The sequence below is a fragment of the Scardinius erythrophthalmus genome (assembly GCF_964197995.2).
Source record: "Scardinius erythrophthalmus genome assembly, chromosome: 1".
NCBI lineage: Eukaryota > Metazoa > Chordata > Actinopteri > Cypriniformes > Leuciscidae > Scardinius > Scardinius erythrophthalmus.
The window spans coordinates 39511614-39534498 of record NC_138221.1 but is presented as its reverse complement, the minus strand read 5'-3'; the positions used below and the strand labels follow the sequence as shown (position 1 = coordinate 39534498).

The 22885-nt window shown below is 36.0% G+C and overlaps 3 protein-coding genes across 4 annotated transcripts; all 3 read left to right on the top strand.

The window, feature by feature from the left end:
* The first annotated feature begins 489 nt into the window (after positions 1–489).
* On the top strand, positions 490–7934 carry LOC308699971 (uncharacterized protein). The gene is made up of 4 exons (XM_081381188.1): positions 490–662; positions 3308–3418; positions 4166–4303; positions 6732–7934. Exons 1-4 carry the CDS (start codon positions 660–662, stop codon positions 6816–6818), a joined length of 339 nt encoding a protein of 112 aa, XP_081237314.1. The 5' UTR covers positions 490–659; the 3' UTR covers positions 6819–7934.
* Positions 7935–8467: 533 nt separating this feature from the next.
* Positions 8468–12797, top strand: aldoaa (aldolase a, fructose-bisphosphate, a). 2 transcript variants are annotated; one of them, XM_081386994.1, is made up of 8 exons: positions 8468–8681; positions 9637–9699; positions 10114–10232; positions 10322–10588; positions 10774–10934; positions 11484–11742; positions 11883–12082; positions 12269–12797. In XM_081386994.1, exons 3-8 carry the CDS (start codon positions 10121–10123, stop codon positions 12362–12364), a joined length of 1095 nt encoding a protein of 364 aa, XP_081243120.1. In that variant the 5' UTR covers positions 8468–8681; positions 9637–9699; positions 10114–10120; the 3' UTR covers positions 12365–12797. The 2 variants fall into 2 exon arrangements, with proteins under 2 accessions (XP_081243120.1, XP_081243119.1); XM_081386993.1 differs by lacking the exon at positions 9637–9699.
* Positions 12798–15694: 2897 nt separating this feature from the next.
* cln3 (CLN3 lysosomal/endosomal transmembrane protein, battenin) lies at positions 15695–22771 on the top strand. The gene is made up of 16 exons (XM_081369756.1): positions 15695–15798; positions 15966–16036; positions 16117–16153; positions 16228–16324; positions 17233–17310; positions 17433–17512; positions 17792–17877; positions 17957–18029; positions 18849–18992; positions 19085–19245; positions 19349–19401; positions 19918–19986; positions 20095–20150; positions 21847–21940; positions 22059–22199; positions 22291–22771. The coding sequence occupies exons 2-16, from the start codon at positions 15988–15990 to the stop codon at positions 22405–22407; spliced, it is 1335 nt and encodes a 444-aa protein (XP_081225882.1). The 5' UTR covers positions 15695–15798; positions 15966–15987; the 3' UTR covers positions 22408–22771.
* Positions 22772–22885: the final 114 nt, after the last annotated feature.

Sequence of the window (22885 nt, the reverse complement as noted above, 5' to 3'; positions counted from 1 at the left end):
TTTGATTCAATAAAGTTAATAACACAATAAACGCATGGAAACAGTTTTAAAGGGGAATTTAAAACTGTAATTTCTAACAACAACAAAATACAAGAAAAAAAATAGAAAAAATACAAGAAAAGAGAAATCTTTGTCAGGCTTTTTGTCTGCCATTTTCCCAGGCATACCAATCCAAAAAAAAAAAAAACACTGGAGGGTTACTTATGGTATTACAAATCTGTCAGCACAAACAGTAGTAATATATGCACAAATTACACAAATACACTAAGAAGACTTTTAATGGCATCTAGCTTGATTTTTTTTTAAACTCATTTACATTTAATTCATTTCGATTACTTTATATAAACGCTAAAAAGGGTTCATATTCAATAATGTATTGCACAAAAGTCTGCATGCATTGCAGTAGTAGGGCTTTTCGTTTCCATTCTACTGTCGGACTTTTTATGATGTTTTCAATATGGATTAAGTTTGGTCCTTCCATGTCGCCGTACACTCAAAGGAAGTGGTATCGCGGTTGCTAGGACAACATTGATCAGCCTCGCTATAGAACAATGTGCTAGCTATACGAGTAAACATCTGGTTTAATTAAATTAAATTAAAGAAATCTCCCGATAACTGAAAACCCTGTTCAATTACACTGGGAATGCAGGGACGTTATAATGGTATGTAAGATAGTTTTGTGTATTGTGCTACGTCCTTCAAGTGAAGATTTGTTTGTTGGACATCAACGGTGTAACGTTAAATGCATTTTTTTGCATGTACAATGTTTTTTCCCCTTACAAATTAAGTTTTAGTCTTTTATGTTTTTTCTTTAACCATACTGCGCAATACTGTTTTAATCATAATAATAATAATAATAATAAGACGAAGAAAAAAATATAAAATATAATATCTGTTTATTTAAATGCACACACGAATTAGCCTAACTTCGCCTGTATTTAATAGGTGTTCCGTCAGAATGTGATTCAGAGTGTTTTTTTTATTTCGGTAAAGTTATTTTGACAGAAATTCCAGCTTTCAGACACAAGCAAACTTGCACATAGTTCCTCCGCTGTTACTATCAATTCAAGTCCCCTTTGTTTATATTGCTCTTATATAACAGAATACAGAAAAAAAAAAATCTATTTTCTATCTAAATCTATACAGTTTGCTTTACTGTGATAAACAGGAGAACAAGGCAAGGCAAGTTTATTTATATAGCACATTTCATACACTATGGCAATTCAAAGCGCTTTACAGAAAGGAATTAAAATCATGACAAAATAAAAGCAAGGAAAATTAAAAACAGTTCTAAAAGGAATTAAAAGAGATATATGATACAGTTATAAAATGAATTAAAAGAGTAAAAAGATGATACATAGATAAACTTCTCATCTGGCAAAACACCGGTGTATCATATTTTTCACAACTCCCAGTTTTTACTCTGAGATTTTCCCATGGTGATCGCACTGTGTGTCTGCGGTGTTCTGGTCGCAGTGAGAACAATGATCGCATGAGACAAACAGAATTCAATTCTGCTGTAAAGCAGCTCTAAAAAGACAAACGTAAACAGTCATTCAGTTCATTTTGTGTTGAATAATTTCGGTTCAATAACTGAGGAAAGTTCATCAATAATGAACTGAGTTCAATTCAGCTATAAAGCAGCTCTGAAGAAAACAGTGATGCCATCGTCCGACTCAGTTCAGCTCAGGTCTCATCCAATAGTGTCAGTGCAGTCAAATCAGTAATATTACTAAATATGAACTATCAAAGAGTAATTTATTCATTTAGTATTTATTTTCTGATTTACCACACAATTTGTTGTAAGCATGAGCTAAAATTGGTGTTACTGTACATTTTGTCTAATTTTATAAATTAATATGTGTTTTGGGGCAATATGAATTATTACTCTCTCGCATTTCAAAGATTGGCATCTCACGTACTGCATTATCCTGATTCTCCCCTTATCGCAATACTACATTTCTATGCACAATTACAAATCCACCACTGCTTAACTCAAACAGGGTGTTCCCCAGGGATCAGGTGTTGGCCCATTATTATTCATTATCTACATTTTGCCTCTTGGACAAATTATTCATTGTCATGGTATAGCCTATGTTACTGATGACTGATATTCAGATATATACAGCTTGCCGGACAGATTCTATTCACCAGACTGACTCGTTATCCTCACGTGTGTCAATGAATTGAACTTTCTCACTTTGAACTTAAGCAAAACTGAGATCCTATTTTTTCCCCAACTCTATCAAAAAATATAACTAGTGATCCTAGCTTTGACCCTGATGCTACATCAGTTTTTCCATCTGCCACGGTCAGAAACTTAGGGAAACTCTAGATTCTTCACTGACCCTAGATGCCTATATTAGCAAACTCTTTAAAAGCATCCTTCCAACTTTGCCCTATTCGCCCAAGTTAGTCCCTACTTCAGCCCAAAAGATGTTGAATCATTAGTACATGCATTTATTACATCTCGCATTGACTATCTGAACACTCTTATCTCCCGCTTGCAATATATTCAAAATTCTGCTGCGACAATATTAACTTATGCTACACGATCTGCTCGTATTACTCCCATCATATTTAACCTCCACTGGCTGCCTGTATCATCCCGTATTATATATAAAATTATTCTGCTTACCTTAATGGTCTTGCTCACTCCTATCTTTCTGACATACTTTCTCCCTATACTCCCTGACACTTATGACAATTATCTGTATCCATGAATTAAAATCACAGCTCAAAACCTATTTGTTTGCCTAATATTATCAGTCATAATTTGTATCTGCTTCAAATCCCAGCCCAAATCCCAGATTATCAGTCATAATGTGTTCTTCCATTATTATCAGTCATAATGTGTTCTTCCATTATTATCAGTCATGTTGTGTACTTGCTTCATGGTTTTGTATGAATGTTACAGTTCTTTGTCATGGATTTAAATGTTTGCACAATGTTTGCAACTGCATTATCTCTTGTTCTGGACTGGGCAAATGTCCATTGTCCAAATAATTGTTCATGTGAAATGACTGAGCCCGGGAAATACGATATATAAATTAACCATATTATTATAAATATAAAGTTAATGTTTCACATTTTTCATATTTCATATTTTAAAAAATAAAAACCTATAGAAAATAAATATTTCTTGTACAACAAAATAATAGCCTTGGCTTTGAAAGATTTTGAAAACTAAATAAATGACTAATTCTCAAAAAGTACTAATTCTTATTACAAAATAAAATAGATTTTTCCATAAGCTGTAGGGTTGATGTCTAGTGAAATCAAGTGCTGTTTCCTTCGACTCTGTCAGGCTGTTCCTGTGTGGGCTCTCTCTCTCCCGCTGCCTGCCATCATCATGATCGCTGTGGGACTCTATATGATGGTCCTGGCGGCTGTGCTGTGGTGCCACCACTGTCTCAAGGTACTTCAACATCATCAGTTCCTCTTTCTGAAGAAACTTCATGAAACGTTACTGTTAGCCAAATTGCTGAACAATCTACTTGAGTAAATATGAATGGCTGTTGATATACACAAGTCCAGCAAGTATACACTTTTCACAGTTGCTTTGCTCTGAATCTCACTTCCTGCTGTTTTTAGCTTTATCTTTTGAGTCATTTTGGCAGTGTGGATCACACTTGGCTCTCTTTAGCCCCATTCACACAGCGCTTTGAACCCGGCAAATTGCCGGAACGCCTTCTGTGTGAACGCAAACACGACCCGGGTTTAATGCCGGGATCGATGCCGGGTTGGGGACCTAGTAACATTGCCGTGTTCAGTCCCGGAACGCGCGCTGTGTGAACAAAAGCCGTAATAATGCCGTGTCGTAGTGATGACGCTGAAGCCGGGATCGTTCGCCAGCTGTGAAACGGTACGAAATGCGCAATTTTATGATCGAATCAGAGAAATAAATGCACAAGCGTGGTTTCTCGAGAGAGAAATCGCAGCTCATAAGCAAACTGAAGACGCTGCTGAGACATTACAAGTCACATCGATGTCACGTGTCTTTCCGGGACATACACGGGTTGTGTGTGAACGCGCTCTCTGATTCCGGAAAATCACTGGCAGTGTGAATGAACCAAAATCAAATGAACCCGGGTCAAATCCCGGGTCACTTTATCCGTGTATTTTCCGGAATCTCTGTGTGAAAGGGGCTTTTCTCTCTTCACAGGCCAAGTGTGATCCACGGTGTTCAGATTGCTGTGCAGGTTTCTCTCCTTGTGAGTACTGTTTAGTGTGTGCCCAGTCATGTGACTGTCGTCCACCCTCTCTGCGATCCTGCCTGGACTACTCCTGTCCCTCCCCTAATGTAAGTGATATGTCACCAATTTCTTTTTGCTTTAAGCTGGATGCACAATGCATTGTTTTTGCCACAATTTTGCAACCTTAGACAAATTTCAGGAATCGTAAAATAATTGTTTAATTGTTGGGAAACCCCCGAAGTTTTTGATTGTTTAGGGTTATATGCTCTCCGAAGGCCAATTAAATGCCTTGGTAACACTTTATAATAAGGTTTGATTTGTTAACATTAAGTAACTATGAGCAATATCATTTTAAAGCATTTACTAATGTTAATGTAATGTTAATGTTAGTTAATAAAAATACATTGTTTATTTTAGTGCATTAAATACTGTAAAGTTCTGTCTTGAAACTCTAGATGGCGCAGCTAATAAGTCTTTAACTCGATCTGCTTACAATCACATAATTCTCTATAGCACCGCTGATTAGTCCCTGCTATATTAGTCACCAATGATCCCACATGCTCAGCCTTCAAATACGTGGTTAGCATTTTTCTTAGCAGTGCAGTGCGCTTTCAGAAACCCTCCACCTTCCCCAGCTCCACCTGTATAGATCCGCTACGGGTAATTCATGCACACTATTGTACAGCAGCAGCATGTACATGTCTTACTTGCTCACAGCAGCGTGGCGTGTATGTATTGGCAGTAGCAAGTCTTGTACTTACTCTGCCACAGCAACAGCGTAGCAGATCTGTATCAACATATATATCAACATTGTCATATCCATTACCATGCCAAACACTCCGAGATTTGTCAGGACAGAACTTATGTTAACATATACAACTGGTAATTTTAACAATGCGCTAGTAAATGTATAAATTAACATTAACCAAGATTAATAAATGTTGTAGAAGTATTGTTGATTCTTAGTTCATGTTAACTAATGTAGTAAACTAGACTGATCACAGTTCAGTCATTTTTGGGAGTGACAACTGCTTTCTACAACCGCATTAACTGCTGAAAAATGCAGGTAGTTGCAATCGTATTTACAAAAATTCTATGCAATGTTTTTTTAAACTCCTTAAACTGGACCTAAATCTAACATAATGACTCTTTGGTCACTGTAATATTAATTTAGTCAAAAATAGTGGATACCAAACAAGCAAGACACCAGAATTTTCTAATGGTTATCACACTGTCAATCGTCGAAATTTTGGTTGTGAGTCGTGTTCTGTACACACATGGATTCAATGGGTGAAATCCAGTATTTTAATGCTGTTGTCACTCCTGAAACTTTACAGTGTGTACATGGCTATATATGTTAACAAATGAAATCTTATTATAAAAGTGTTAATATTGCCTTTGTAATAATCTTAACTTTCATATTATGATGGTATTATCAAATAACTTAACTGAATAATAAACAGTACACAATTTCCAAACAGCCCTATAAACATCCACGGCTTGTCTGTATGGGCAGGTCCCCACCAAAATATTCATCCAAACATAGACCTCTATATATACATTCAATTAATAATAAATTATAAATGTGTTCAGCATTTTGCAACAAATATTTTTTCGGATTTTCTAGACTATTTTAAGTCGTAAAGTGATTAGAATATATTAAAATGAAGCGCATAGATTCATGATTAAGCGGGGCAGCCAGTGTCATGAGTAATCGAGCCCAGGAATTGGGTCTCCTTTAGAACACAGGCGGTAATGCCTGATCAAAAGTTATTGCAAAATCTTGACTAATTATAACCTATTTAATAATTGTATGATGTTTATTGCATTAAGTGCACAAACAACATGCTTGAAATATAAAACGAATGCCTATGTATTGCATAACCATGCCTAACAATGTATTTTTATAAGGGGAAGGATTGTTGCAACATATCTTCTGTATAAGTAATTTTATATTAATTTTGCACAATAATTGTAATGTTTTTTTTTGTTTTGTTTTTTAAATATGGTCTCTTTTCTTCTATATGCCGATGATACCCAAATCTATCTTCCCTTACAGCGCAACAACAAATATTCTCTTCAGCCACTTTTAGATTGCCTAAATGAACTTGAGCAATTTTTCCTGAATGAAAATACATCTGAAATTATTTTGTTTGCCCCTAAGGAAAACAGTGTATTTGATTTTGATCTCAGCTTTCTTGCAACATATAATACACAAAACCACATTAAGGCAATTCTAGATGGCATTCTATGCGTTTGCCGTTTGTCTGTCAATCATCATTAGAGCGCCACCCTCAGGCTGAATAACGCAAGGACAATTCTGAATTCTGTCAAATGTGTGTCTGATGTGTTCAGCGATTAGGATATAAAGCTTACAAAATGTTGATCATAAACTAGTGCTAAGACCCAGAATCTGCCTTACCTAAATTTACGGCCAGGAGCCCCCACTGCCTATAAATATGAACAGAAGTGGTATAAACCTTCTCACACTGTCAGCAGGTTTTTCTTGTTCATCATCATTTCTTCTTATTGCAGTGTGCGATGTGGGATTGTGCTTGTACCTGTCAACCACCAGAGTGCGACTCCATCAACTGCTTCTGCTTTGAGATCAAGTTTAAGTAGAAGGAAAGGTGGAGGAAAAGAGGAAGACCCACTTCACTTTAAAATATGCCTTAAATTCCTACTCCAAGTGACACTTAAGTATGTTTTAAGATAGCCAGAGAAACTGTGATTCAGTCTTTGGTTGTTCTGTAACGTTTGCATCATTTGGGAGACATTACAGCATCCTTCCTATTCACGGTCATTGATTTAACCAAAATTTACATCGGTTCTAAAACATTTAGATGTGCATTTATTGGGAATATACATTGTTTAGTTGAGTCATGTATGGATGAAGTGAGCAAGATTAATAAATGCTTAATAAAACATAATATAGACTGTAAATACAGTACATACTATTGTAGTATAATGGTTATTGGACATATTTAAGTCATAGTGTGATGCCAGTTGTCCAAACTGCTGTAATTCCTGAAATACACAATCACTGTAGAACAATAGAAGACTGAAGCTAAAGTTTTAAGCAGTGCCATGGATTTTTAAAGCATGACGTTTAATGAATTTTTACATTTCAGCACCAAAAAATCATATTTACAAACTTTTGTCCTTTCTAGTTTCCTAGTTGGCAATAATTAATTATGCTTTGTAGCGAATGTGTTTCTCTGTGGTATCATTGTACTGGGTATGATGGACATTTGTACTTCAGTTATGAGCCATACAAAGAGAAGAGAGGAATCTATAAACCACACATGCTGTTAAATATATCTAATTCTGACACCAGTGTCCTTGAACTGTGTTGACTGTATATAAGATACATGTTCATATAGTGCTGACTTACCAATTTTAGATTGTAATAATCATTTTTGTGATACATACTGTAATACTGTACAAAGGTAATAAAAGCTAGTTCTAGTGTTTACTAATGTAATTGTTTACAGGACATCCTCCTGTGAAATATTTGTGCATATTGTGACATACAGTTATGCATATGGCCATATTTTTTAATGCTTACAGCCAGCATACTATGGCTTACAAAGTAAACATGCTGTGACTGTCACTTTTCTCTGTTGACAGGCAAAACTTAGGTTGAAATTATTTTTTGTATCAATTTTTTATATATATAAATATGTGCTATTTTTGTAACTGTGTGGTTTTAAAATGAATTAAAGTTATTCTTTCATGAAAAAAGGCTTTGTTGACAGTAGTATTATTATCTATAGAGCATTGGTGGTAAAATATGAAAGAATTCACTTTTACATTCATTGTTGGATTGTCTTAGATTTTCTGGTGGCTTCATTTGTTTTCATGCATTTGCAAAAATTGTTCCAAGTTTCTACATTTTACTATATAGGTTATCTAGGTTATACCTTTATGAATTGGTCAGACATGAAGCTCTTGCTGATTACAGGGATTATGTAGAGAAGACATTTAAAAGATGAAAGGTCATGACAGAAGATCTCAGGAGGACAGTAGATCCCTTTTCTGATGACAGTTATCTCGTGGGCTCAGGAGGTTTGTAAGGACTGCATGGAGTAATATTAAAGAGCATCATGCAGAAGATTCAATCAGGTTATTGCAGTCATCTATAGACCACAAGTCTCCCTTTTCATCATGAATTAATTGGGATTGTATGATACTTCATGCATGTTGCAGCAACATTAATAATCATGCGCCTTGTCCATGCCACTCACTGCCTTTCTCTTTAACCTTTCTTTGCTGAATGCCAGTGTACATGAATGTCACATCGCCCTTCTCCAGTTGCATCGTGGGTTTGCCTGCTGCTAAGATTAGCCAAACCCACAGAATGTCAAAGGTCACGCCGTCTGAATAAATACAGGTCATCTGGCACCAGAAGAGTGTCGCAGACTATCCAGACCTCCTCTGCATCCATTTGGGGAGTATCTCTCGCTCACTTCATCCAGCTCCACGGTAAAAACGTGCATTCTACTTTATTATTTTTTTCTGTAAACGGTAAATTACTGCAAAAATAAGACTAGCCTATATTCTTTAGGCTTTTTTATTTCAATGTATTTGCTTCTGTCACATTTTTTTTAAATCAAAGAAATACTGATAATTATAATAATAATAGTTTTTAATATTAAAAACTTTTAAATAATAATGATTTAATTGTACATTTATTAGCATAATAAAATGTACTGTTAAAATAATTCATAATTCTTTATTCTTGCTTAAATGCATAATACACAAAACACTGATAATCTGTGTTATTTTTGGCATGAATTAATAATATTTACCAGCTTGAGTGACTCTGCTTGGAATTCAACATCACAAAGAGTCGTTCAGACCCTCTTTCACAATCACAAGTCAAATCCTCTTCTATAGTGCTGGATTTCAGCCATTAAATGATTGTCTATATTTAAGTTGGCCTTTGGTTGAATGCAACTTGAGCGGAGGGTGTTAAGAGGTTTGTTGCTGGAATGTTAAGAGCCTTTTGTGGGGCTGTTCAATGTCCAGTAGACAAGAGATGTAATTTGATGATATATATACCAGACTTTTTTTCTTTTTTTTTAAAGCGCATTAGTGTCTTATAATTCATAGCCTGTTAAACATACTCCTAAAATGCACTGCACACGCAAGGTCATTTGTTCGCTTGCATCCAAACAGGATTTCAAAATGTAATTTCCATGTCTGTTTCTCCTGCATGTGAACTGTCACGTATCACAAGAACGCGAACCCGCCTCTAATTTGTAACAAAACCACTCCCCTTTTGATGCGTAGTTCTTAAACCCGCCTTTCAAAGCCCAACTGCCAATCATCGTCCCCACGCCCTGTCCATCAATACATGACTCCCGCCCTGATTGGTCAAGCCCTGTAAAATTGCTTGTAATTTCCTTCCTTTTATTGCAATTCATTGCATCCGTAGAATAACGTGACTACGTTGAGAGTGTGATTCGGAAACCATCGCTTCCTCTACCCCTCTTTACTGGTGAGTTTTTACTTAATATAAAGCAAGTTTACATCCAAGTAAAAGCATATATATTTGACCGCTGTCGGAAGCTAGTCTTTTACTAGTCGCTTTTCCGTTTTAATGCAAAGCTAACACAGGCAACGTTACGTGAGCCGCACAAGGTCATCCATGCTTGTATCTGAAGGGCGTGTTGCATCATGAACTAACAAGATGTAGTTTGTTGAAGAAAAAAAAAATGTCGGTAAGGTTTGCGAGTACACACCCAATTCTGAACCCTTGCTCAGGCTCCTTGATGTTGATTTAATTAGTCACCTGATTCATTACTTGGTTATAGGTCACTGTTTGTGTTATGTGATTCGTGTGTTTCTAATGATTATGAATCTGATAATCAGAATGATTATAGAAATCTGTTTCCCAAACCTATCTCCTTAGAGTCAAGATGCCTCACGCGTACCCATTCCTCACACCAGAGCAGAAGAAGGAGCTGAGCGATATTGCTCAGAGGATTGTGGCCCCTGGCAAAGGCATTCTTGCTGCGGACGAGTCTACAGGTACAGGCTGTTGAGTTCACGTTCATTAGTAACCAGTTTATTTGCTTGTCTTATGACTGATAACATCTCGTATCGTTGGTCCTGCGCAGGTAGCGTGGCGAAGCGATTCCAGAGCATCAATGCTGAGAACACCGAGGAGAACAGGAGACTGTACCGCCAGCTGCTGTTTACCGCAGACGACCGTGTGAAGCCCTGCATCGGTGGCGTCATCCTCTTCCATGAGACGCTCTACCAGAAGACAGATGATGGCAAACTTTTCTCCCAGTACCTTAAGGAGAGGGGCATGGTAGTTGGCATCAAAGTGGACAAGGGTGTGGTTCCCCTGGCTGGCACTAATGGAGAGACCACCACACAAGGTGAACATCCCATGATTATCTATGAAATAGATTATCAGGTAGTACAAATGACACTTGGTATTTTTTTTAACCTTTTGTATCCACTTAAATGCTGGAATTTGATGGACGTTGACCGGAATTGAATGGTCACGGTCACTTAGTTTGCTTGGGACTCTTTAAACCTTCATTTCTCTCTGCGTTCGCAGGTCTGGATGGGCTGTACGAGCGTTGTGCTCAGTATAAGAAGGATGGGGCAGACTTTGCTAAATGGAGGTCTGTGCTGAAGATCACTGCCACAACTCCCTCTAGACTGGCCATCATTGAGAACGCCAATGTGCTCGCTCGTTACGCTAGCATCTGCCAGATGGTGAGACGCGCACAGCTATGTATATCCACACACAATGCTTTTTGTATGCTTTCATTCAGCATGGACATGTTAAATACATCAAAAGCGACAGTAAAGAGTAAGGACACATTGTTACAAAAGATTTCTATTTCAAATAAATACTGTTATTTTGAACTTTCTATTTATCAAAGAATCCTGAAAATACATTGGTGTTTCCACAAAAATATTAAGCAGTGGAACTGTTTTCAACATTGGTAATAATAATAATAAATGTTTCTTGAGCAGCAAATCATATCAGAATGATTTCTGAAGGATCATGTGACACTGAAGACTGGTGTAGAGTAATTATGCTGATGTCATCTCTGGAATAAATTACATTTTAACATGTATTAAAATAGAAAACCTTTTTTTAATAATATTTCACAATCTTACTGTTTTACTGTATTTTTAATCAAATCAATGCAGTCTTGGTGAGCATAAGTGACCATATCTTAAAATCCTTTGAACGCTAGAGTATATTAAAATAATTGTATACTTTTATTACTGACATGATATCTCCTTTTTCGTTAGCACGGCATTGTGCCCATCGTGGAGCCTGAAATTCTGCCTGATGGTGACCATGACCTGAAGAGGACCCAGTATGTGACTGAGAAGGTTCTGGCTGCTGTGTACAAGGCCCTGTCAGACCACCATGTTTATTTAGAGGGCACTCTGCTCAAACCCAACATGGTGACTGCCGGCCATGCCTGTTCCCAGAAAAACACCCCCCAGGAGATCGCCATGGCGACTGTCACTGCTCTTCGCCGCACTGTTCCTCCTGCTGTGCCTGGTTAGTAAAACAACCACAATTACTCACTCGCTCATGACAGAGTCTTTATCTTACCACAGGCCTGCTGGACACGTTCTCGACTGTGTAATTATCATCATTTCCTCGTTTCTGACCCATTTTGCCACACCTTCTTGATATAGGCATCACCTTCCTGTCTGGAGGCCAGAGTGAGGAGGAGGCCACACTCAATCTGAATGCCATGAACCAGTGTCCCCTGCATAGGCCCTGGGCCCTGACATTCTCCTACGGTCGTGCCCTGCAGGCCTCTGCCCTCAAAGCCTGGGCTGGCAAGAAGGAGAATGGCAAAGCCTGCCAGGAGGAGTTCGTAAAGAGAGCTCTTGTAAGTTTCAGTAACTTGAGATAATCTGCTGGGGTTTTTTTTGTTCCTCAAAACGAATAAAAACAGTGAAATATTATGCAAACCTGCAATAATAAAATATGATAAATACCGTTTATACTTTATGTATTTAATCTAAAGTTGTTTTAGATCAACTTTACTCTTATTGTCTTGTGCTTCTATCTCCAGAACAACAGCCTGGCCTGTGTTGGGAAGTACGTGTCCTCAGGAGATAAGGGTGCTGCTGCTGGAGAATCTCTCTTTGTGGCCAACCATGCCTACTAATCACCAAGAAGCCTTTTACATTTCAATCCACATCCTATTCCTAAAGAATCGCTGAACCCAAACACATCTGTACTCTGAACTCCCATCATTTGACCCATTCCCTTTTTCTTTCTAGTGTTTGTTACTTCCACGTGTAAAACAAAACTATGAAACTAAGAGATGAAACCTAAAAGAGTAATAATTGTAATTGAATAACTTGATGTCCAGATGTATTTTGCCCTAATCTCCTCCCTCTTTCCGCTTTTAATAACACTCCCATGTGTTCTAATGTCGAACTCTGCTGAGAAACGTTGCTCTTGTACTTGTAGTACTTATATTAACTGTATTTGACTTGCACAAAGAACATCTGCCTTTCAGGGGTATATTATTGTTATTGTTTAATATGATACTCACTGTTAAGAAAACAATAAAGTATATTTCACAGCTAACCTCATTTGCTTCTTTTTGTGGTGTTATTCAAACAATACGTTTTTGTGAGTTGTCGGCACTGTTGGAACTTATCTTATTTATATAGGATGATTATCATTATAAGAAGCAGCACCGGTTAAGAACACCTTTGATAGATATAATTGCAGTAAATAAGTATTATTATTTGTAGTACTTTTTTTTAATTATTATGATTTGTGCTTTGTAAACGAGGCTTTATGAAACTTTTGAACCTTTTTTGAGGTTTAAATTAAACTGGTTAAAGGGTGATATTAAATTACTTTGATTATTAAATGAAGTCAGTCATTGCCTCTGTGACTTTGCAATGGCTTGCGTTTTGATTGGTCACACCACAAGGTGTCACTGTGGCCTCAAAGCTTCAGCACTGCCGCTCTGAACTCGTCTAAAGTAAAACCCGTCATTTACATACAGACAAAGAAATGTATAAATAGATAAATGTAAAAAAAAAATAAAGTAGAATTAAATAAATGTGGGGAAATTTTTAATTATTCATAAGGAAATAAAAGTATAAATACTCAATGTTTGTTTTGTTTTTTACATTTATTTTTATATTTATTTATGTATTTTAGTTGTTGATTTTTTTTTTTTTTACATTTCTTCGTATTTATTTATGTGACTTATCTGTGTGATAAAGATGGCGGCGCGAGCGGACGCAGCGGCTCTCGGTCTTATGCACTGCAATTTCATTGTAAACCTGATGTGCAATGACAATAAAGTTTCTTATTCTTATACTTAACAAGCATCACCAACCGTAACGAAGACTGATTTGGCCGTAATCCAGCAATATCTGGCCAAAAGTGTGAGCTTGCCTTCATTTGCACTCACACTGTTTTGAAACCTTTCGAAATTCCCCCGTTTCATCATTAAGGTGTAGGCTATTGATCTCAATGTAAACGCATTAACAGTATCTAATAATTTTAAAAGATCTTGGTAAGTTTGTTGGCAAATGGCAGTAGTTCATGGCCATAGCAGTTTCAGAAGTGTCAGATCTGCAGGAGCCTAGGCTATGTCAGGGAATGAATGTAGTGCTAGGCCTACTATAAAAATCCACAAACAACCAATGTGAAAATACATTTAATATAAATATAATTTTATTATAAATTGTATTACTATTTATATATATTTATATTTACTATTTATAACAGTTTATACATTTCTCTAAAAGTGTTTATATGTTATCTTAAAAAAGTTGTTTTTTTTTTTTTTTAAGTTGTCATGAATTTTCCTACAAATTTTCTTATAAATTAAAGGTAGAGTAGGAAATTTTCAGAACGGCTAGCAATAGCAAGTTAGCTTTGAAAGGATTAGATCCCACTCTCCCTTCAGAGTGTCTCCAAAGCCATGCCTCCTTCAAAACAAATAAACACACAAAGCCAGAGCAGAGTCTGCAAAGCATCACGAGGCGAGAGAGACAGCGTTAAATTATCTCAAAAGCACATAACATTATGGCATGAACGCAGCATGAGCTTGTTGTTTTGATTCAGGAGAAACTGTAAAATGCGGCTGCTGTTTGTTTGTGGCCATGAAACATGCTTATGACATGCGATGTCTGCGCGAGCAGGTGCACGGAGGTATGAAAATACATACATTGGCAGGTAGGACATCGTACCTCCTGGCTCCTGCATTTGCATTTCGGTCCGAATGCAATGATTGGACGAACATTTTATGGTCCTATGCCTTCCACAGCCTTTCAACCAGCATATCAAAAACTGTTTCTGGAACAAATTGCCTACCTTTTTGTAAGAATGATTTTTATATTTTTATTTTTATTTTTTATTTTTTTTTACAAATGTTCTTAATGTAGAATACAAAATTCTTATAGATTATAAATGTTCTTACACATTTTCTGTATTTTACTTTATTGTTTTTATTTTATTTTTATAAATGAACAGTCCTGCAGTTTAGTTTTTGATGCATTTATGATTACTGACCAGTAGAGGGAGAGAGAGTGATATGCCAATGATGTCCTGATAATGGAAAATGGCAGAAGTGTTGACTCATGGGTTTGGTAACTAAAATGTTAAATACTTGTTCAAATGGTACACATATTCTTATAGTACTGTGAATAGTTCCAAAAGAAAAATAATCCATGAAAAAATAATCCAAAACTTTCCAAAAGAGGGGAAAACATACAGGAACTGATTACGACTGTCAGAAGAAACAATGATTTTTTCAGTTATTTTCTCAGTTGTTGTATTAGTAACACCCTCACAGCATTGTTTTCTAGATTTTGGTCAGTTAATGCAAAAAGCCAATGAAACATAGTGAAGTGAAGGCAAAGTATGTTAACCCATACTCTGATTTAGTCCTCTGCATTTAACCCATCAAAGTTAGTGTACACACACACACACACACACACACACACACACACACACACACACACACACACACACACACACACACACACACACACACACGGAGCAGTGGACAGCCATTCACTGCGGTGCCCTGGGAGAGATTAGGAGTTAAGCATTACTTAAATTAAAATTAAAATGCATTACTTTTTACATTACTGCATTACTTTTACATTTTATATTACGGCATTAAAATGCATTATTTTTATGCAATACGTTACATTAAAATGCAGTACTTTTACATTTAAAACAAAATATCTTAGGTCATTTTTCAAATAAGCAACACAAGTTACTTTGTTTTCCCATTTATTGACTGACACCTCTCCTGTCCTCATGTTGAGAAATTGTAAGGAACATACAGAGGTGTTGTGTGTAAACTTGATGCTTATTTTAACCTAGTTCTAGACTAAATTTGAGTATTTGATCATCTGAGTACAACAACAGATTCAGTATTCCTCAAAATGAATAAAAACAATGAAATGAAAACTCAGAATAGATATACTGTGCACTGAAAACAGTCACTGCAGTCGGTGGGAACTGTTTACTCCTCGCAGCATTGCGCTCGGTCGGATCTATTTCTGTGCAGCACCCTTGTGCTGCTGTGATTATTGCTGTCGCTTGTCATAATTTGAGGTAATGAAAGTGGAAGACAGTGGATTCGTGTCTCTCTGTTTATCTAACATTACGCCGCTGCAAATGAGCTATGATCATTCAGATACACCGTTGTTATGAATATGTAATGTTTATGGATGTCTGCAGTTGAACTCTCAGCTAGAGAAGTACTTTTCTGTATGTGACAGTTTTTCAGTGCGAAAAGTCGCAATGGATCGATCATTAAACTCTGACCCTGTCATTACAGCTCACACTGAAGGTAGGATACTCTAATGACACTTTAACAGTATTTTATGATTTATATGATTTTTTATCCTGACGTATGTTTTTTCTGTATAGGTCGTTTTCAGCGCTGGAGAATTTGTATTGGGTTTTGGTAAGTGAATCTTCTGCAAACTTTACTTAAAGTGATACGCAATATGTAAACTAATCTTCATTATCTCTATCTAGGTTACTGGGACTTTGCAATAACTTTGCATATGTGGTGATGCTGAGTGCAGCACATGACATCTTACAAAAACAGGAATCTCAAAACACAACAACACCTGTAAGATATTTCTGGTTATATTGCTAAAAACAGTTGCCACAACTCCATCCTTCCCTTGTGAAAAAGAAGTGTGCATAATTGTATTGAATGTGCATGAGTACTAAAAAAAAAAAAAAAAATGAATAAATAAATATATATATATATATATATATATATATATATATATATATACATATACATATATACATATACATATATACATATATATATAATATGTATGTATGTATGTGTGTGTGTGTGTGTGTGTGTGTGTGTGTGTGTGTGTGTGTGTGTGTGTGTGTGTGTGTGTGTGTGTGTGTTAACAAACGTAAGTATACTTTTAAAAAGTGCACTTTGTAATAGTCCAATTTTAAATCATATTTCAATATTCTTTAGTCATGCTTTTAAGAAGTACACTTATTATTTTAAAGTATTGACTAACATACTAAATATTTAAAGTAGATATATTTTAAATGTACTAAATTGCAGCTTAATCATTACAAATGTGTAATTACAAATATATTTAAATACATGACATTATGTTTTAGTTTACCATTAATGCTTATCTGTACATTCAGCAGTACACTTCAGTCATATTTCAAAGACAATAGAAGTAATTATGAAATTGCATTGGCCTGGTTTCACAGACAAGGCTTAGATTAAGCCAGGATTAGGCCATAGTTCAATTAGGACATTTAAGTAGTTTTATAAACGTGCCTTAGAAAAAAAAACATTAACTAATTGTATTTATTATGAATTTAAACTATAATAGAATTTCCGAAAACATTACGTTCAGTTCAGACTTAACATATTCTTTTAAAGTATATTATGTAAATTATGAACTCTTTTTAAAAGTATGCTAAAGTGTACTTTTTCCACAAGGTTTGATTACTCATGTTATCTCGTTTTTTATTTTGTTCTCGCACTAGACTCCAGCTCCAAATGGGACTAACATAGAGATCGGGAACAGCAGCAACCGCTTTGACTGCAATCCTGTGTCTACTGCGGTACGTCTGTCTTTCTTTCTCTCCGTCATTCCTTGTTGACGGGTCCCTCGTGTTGTCTAGGGAGTTAAGTGTATGTTTAAATATTTGTTCAGGGAGTGACACTGTTTTATTTCTGTTTCTAGGCTGTGCTGTTGGCTGACATCTTACCCACCCTCATAATCAAATTCACAGCACCTTTCTATATACACAAAGTGCCTTATGGGTAAAGTTGACAAGCACTTATTTACTTTGTCTAACAACCGTCAACATCTTCAGACAGGTTTAGCTGCGTAGATGTTGACATTATGTCATGTAAGACTGTGATAAGAGATATGCAATAGTGTGAGAAATCAATGTCAAACCTGTTAACAAAGTTAAAAGGATGAATTTGATTTGATTGTAGCCCTGCACAGTGTTTTTTTCTGTAAAAGGGATTTTTAAAGGAATGATCCCTTTAATTGTTAATTAATATGTTATTTTCTTTCACTTTTATTATGAACAGTTTCCGTGTGTTGGTGTGTTTCTTTACGGCAGTAGTCAGCTTCCTGATGGTGTCATTTTCTTCAACTGTATCGATGAGCATAACTGGTAACGAGCATGTCCTCTTGTATTGGATTAATGAGATCTGATAAGTGCTGTGATGATGAACCTCTGAATCCTTCCTCAGGTGTCGTCTTTGCCAGTATTAGTTCAGGATTGGGGGAGCTTTCCTTCCTCTCCCTCTCTGTGTTTTTCAGCAGGTAGCGTCTAGACACCCATTCATTCATACAAACTGTTCTGTGTTGGGATATTTTTGTACCCGTACAGTATGCACTATTTTTGATGTTAAAGTAACCATTATTCATATTAATATAACCGTATTATGTTAGTCTTTTGGTCATTTCATTTTGTGAATGTTCAGGTATTATCTGTGGTAGTAACAGCAGTTATTATGCAGTTTTAATCCAAAATATTATATGAATGCAGAAATGAGCATACTATGCACCGTATTCTCAAACTAAAAAAGTTTGGCTTCTGTAAAACATTTGTAAACAAATGAACACTTTTATTCTGCAAGGGTGCGTTAAATTGATCAAAAGTGGCCGTAAATACATTCATAATGTTACACATTTCTACTTCAAACAAATACTGTTCTTTTGAGCTTTCTATTAAGAATCCTGAAAAAAATGATCAAGGTTTCCACAAAAATATTAAGCAGCACAACAGTTTTCAACATTGATAATAATCAGAAATGTTCATGTGACATTGAAGACTGGAGTAATTATGCTGAATTACATTTTAAAATATAGTCAAATAGAGAAGTTATGTTAAATTGCACTATTATTTCACAATACTGCTGCTTGAACTATGTTTTTTTGGTCAAATAAATGCAGCCTTGGTGAACATAAGAGACTTTAAAAAACATTTAAAAATCTTACCGACCCCAAAAATTTTGAATGGTAGTGTAATGACTGCATATTACAGAAAAAGTATGAATAATATGTTAGTATTGTATTCCGTGCATAGCCCTAGTCACTGATCTCAGTTTTACTAGCTGTTTATGTTTCTGTCTCTTTAAGGGATGTGTTAAGTGGCTGGGGGTCCGGCACGGGGGCAGCAGGAGTAGCTGGAGCTTTCCTCTACTCAGCATTTACACAGGCTGGTCTGACCCCCCAAGTTACGTTATGGATCATGCTGGTTGTCCCTGTTATTTTGGTTGTTAGGTCAGAATAACTTTCTCAACTCTTTTGGTTGAACCTGTTGACCAAATCGATTGCATAAACATATCTTTTTCTCTCATGATTTTTTTCCCCAGCTATTTCTTCCTCCTGGTGTTCCCACCCTCGTTCCCACAGTGGAGACGGCACAATGTTGGTCACAGTTATTTCAGAACGGTGAACTCCAGGGAGAGACGCCCTTTAATTGAGGAAGAGACTGATACTGATGAGGACTCTGAGCCATCTCAGGAAGAACAAGGTGTGTACATTAGGAACTGGTTGCTTGTATTGTTGCAACTTTTCATTCTCATGGTTATGTATATGAGGGTCCATTCAAATAACTGTACTCTTCCTTCTGACAGGGGACCATCACATCGAACCCCTAACCTTCACTGACCAAATATACGTTATTAAGGTTAGACCTGCTGTGTGAGCCTCAATTTGGTGTTTAAGTCATTTTTGTATGATTATTTTTTATATTATTTATTCACAGGCCTTGAATTTTATATTGACACTCATAAGGGTGGATACAGTGCTGCATTTTTATTACCTTTTTTTTTTTTTAGCATATCAGCAAATTTGTCTCATGATTATTTTTCCCCCCCAAAAAATCTAATTCATATAATAGTTTAGAATTACTGAGATAAAATGAGTAATTTTCAGTTAGTCATGGGATCTCTGTCTTTATTTGCATTTTTGTTCAAGGCCACTGAACATCAGAAATGCTGTGTATTTCTTTTGGGGTTACATTTAAAAAAAACATTGCATTTAAAGTGTGAGCATAGCTTGTGTGTGTCATGTAGGATAGCAGTTTGTGTGTGTGTTTTTATTTTTGTTTAGTTTGCACCTTGTTGTGCTGTAGTCAGGAAATGCACTTCCTCTTTGAGTCTTTTATTTTAGTGTTTGTTCTTACCCATATGATCTCTTTCAGGGCCTGCTGAAGTTTATTATTCCTCTTAGTGTGGTTTACTTCGCTGAGTATTTCATTAACCAGGGACTGGTGAGTGTTTTCTGTAACAGTCACAGACAAGTCAAAAAGAGTAAGACACCAGTAAAACTACCTGTGATCTCTAAATATCACTATATATTTATTAATCCCTCTGATTAGTTGGAGCTGCTCTACTTTCCTGACTCTCCTCTCTCACACGCAGAACAATATCGCTGGTAGGTCACATGACAAATCTCTTTAATTTCATGACTTTTTAATTACACTACCGTTCAAAAATTGGGGTCGGAACTGCTTTAGTTTGATTTTTTTTTTTAAACCAGTTAAAACAATAATGTTGAGAAATGTTACTACAATTTAAATGTTTTCTATTTTAATATATTTTACAATATTTTGAACTGTAATTTATTCCTGAGCTGAATTTTCAGCATCTTTACTCCAGTCTTCAGTGTCACATGATCCTTCAAAAAAATCTATTTAGTATGATGATTTGATGCTCAAAAAACATTTTTATCAATGTTGATTTTTTTTTTTCTCCGTGTAAACCATGATACATTGTTTTCAGGATTCTTGGATTAATAGAAAGTTAAAAGAAACAGTATTTATTTGAAATTGAAATCTTTTGTAACATTATAAATGTCTTTACAGAGACTTTTGGTCAATTTAATGGAATCCTTGCTGAATAAAAGCATGTAAAAGCATTAAATAATAAAACCTTTAATTGATTTATTTAAAAAAATATTCAACCAAGCTTTGCATTGAAAAGATTGAAAAAAAAATTACAAATAGACAAGAAAGAAAATAATAAAATATAGATACACAAAGATTGTTTGATTAAATAATAAACTTACTGAAATTATAATAAAATAAAATAAGGTACAATTCTTCCATTATGCCCTAATAATGTAGACATCATTAAAAAAAATGTAGTTGTCACATTCTCTTAAAAAAAGTTTTTGACATAAGGGGTGAATATATGATGAAAGAAATTCTCATTTTGGGGTGAAGTATCCCTTTAAAGGAGAACTCCGGTAAATTTTAACATTGAGCTCATTTTTTTGTAAATTTGGAGTGCTGTCAATACAGAGAACAACGACAAAAATCGCTGTTGCCTACACCGTGTTATCCTCTTTTTAAAATTTGCACCCTGTTGACTTCAATGGGGCAAGTACTAAACCTGCTTTTAGCCTCTTAACATCCTTGATGTGTCATTACAAGTGCACAGCTAATGTGAGTGATTCCTTCTGAGTGAACACGAGTGAATCTGACTGCAGTAGATGTGAAAGATATTAATAAAAATGATGTTATTTAAGCCAGCGCTCATACCTGTATTTTCTTCCTGTTTTCGGTCGAAGTCCATAGTAATCGATTGTTGAGTTCACACGCATAGGTTTAGTTACGTATGATCGCGCGCGTGAACTCGACAATCGACTACTGTGGACTTCGACCGAAAACAGGAAGTAAATACAGGTATTTGCGCTGGCTTAAATAACATCATTTTTATTCATATCTTTCACATCTACTGCAGTCAGATTCACCCGTGTTCACTCTGAAGGAATCACTCACATTGGCTGTGCACTTGTAATGACACATCAAGGATGTTAAGAGGCTAAAAGCAGGTTTAAAACTTGCCCCATTGAAGTCAACAGGGTGCAAATTTTAAAAAGAGGATAACACGGTGTAGGCAACAGCGATTTTTGTCGTTGTTCTCTGTATTGACAGCACTCCAAATTTACAAAAAAATGAGCTCAGTGTTAAAATTGACCGGAGTTCTCCTTTAAGAGAACATCCCAAATCCACTTAATTTGGAGACTTTGGTTCTTCCGCCTCAAACATTATCAGTTGTCAGATGTTGTTTTATTCTGTTTGAATGCCAGCAAATGGTCAATGCGCATCATTATCTCTCCTCTGCAGGTATCAGACAATTTACCAGATTGGTGTGTTTGTCTCCCGCACATCTCTCTTCTGTTTTAAGATCAGGAAAATTTTCCTTATGTCTCTCCTACAGGTGAGATCTGGTGCACAAGACATACATCAACTTAGACATACATATGCAACAGTAAATGCAAGACAATAGAAAACATATTTAAAACTCCTCATGACACCGATTACTCTTTCTCTTTCAGTGTGTGAATGCTGTTGTGTTGGGTTTTGCTGTATATTACCAGTTCTTGCATTACCCATGGGTGGTCTTTATTATTGTCCTCTATGAGGGTCTGTTGGGAGGAGCAGCCTATGTGAATACCTTCCATTTCATCCATGAGGAGGTATGTGAACTTCATTCGAACCGTTTGATTAGATCAGCATGTATCAGTCAATGGTCTCTAAAGCATTCTCTTACGCTGTGTTTCTGAACAGACCGCTGAGCGTAAGAGAGAGTTTGCCATGGCTGCAGCAAGCGTGGGGGACAGTCTGGGAATCGCTCTCTCTACAGCTGTCTCCTTCCCTGTTCACCAGTATTTCTGCTCTTTATGAGTCAATGAAAATGTGTGTATGTGAAATATAAAGACACTGAAAAATCCTCTCAACATCTTGATAAAAAAAAACAGTACATTCCATTAAACTTGGGACTAATATGTTATTATTTAAATGAATATCTACTTTGTAACTAAAAATCCTGGAATCAAATGTGTAATGTTTCCTAAAAGTATTCTTTTTAAGTATTAAAATATTTTGCTTGAGGTACTTGTGTGTTGCTCTAATCACCCACTAGTCCCTGAAATGTTACTGCCTCCATTTATAAAGCATTTTCATTTCTCTTTTTGTGGCTAATGGTGACGGTTGCAGGTCCTCACTCTTGGTTTTGTAATTGAACTTATCATATGAAGCAAACGTCTGCAGACTTGGCGTCAGTGTGTTGCTTTCTTAAGAATCATTGCTTTCATTTCCCATTCCCTGCCAGTTGCATGTGATGTTTCAATTTAACTTCATTGGAAAAGTATTGTAACCAGGC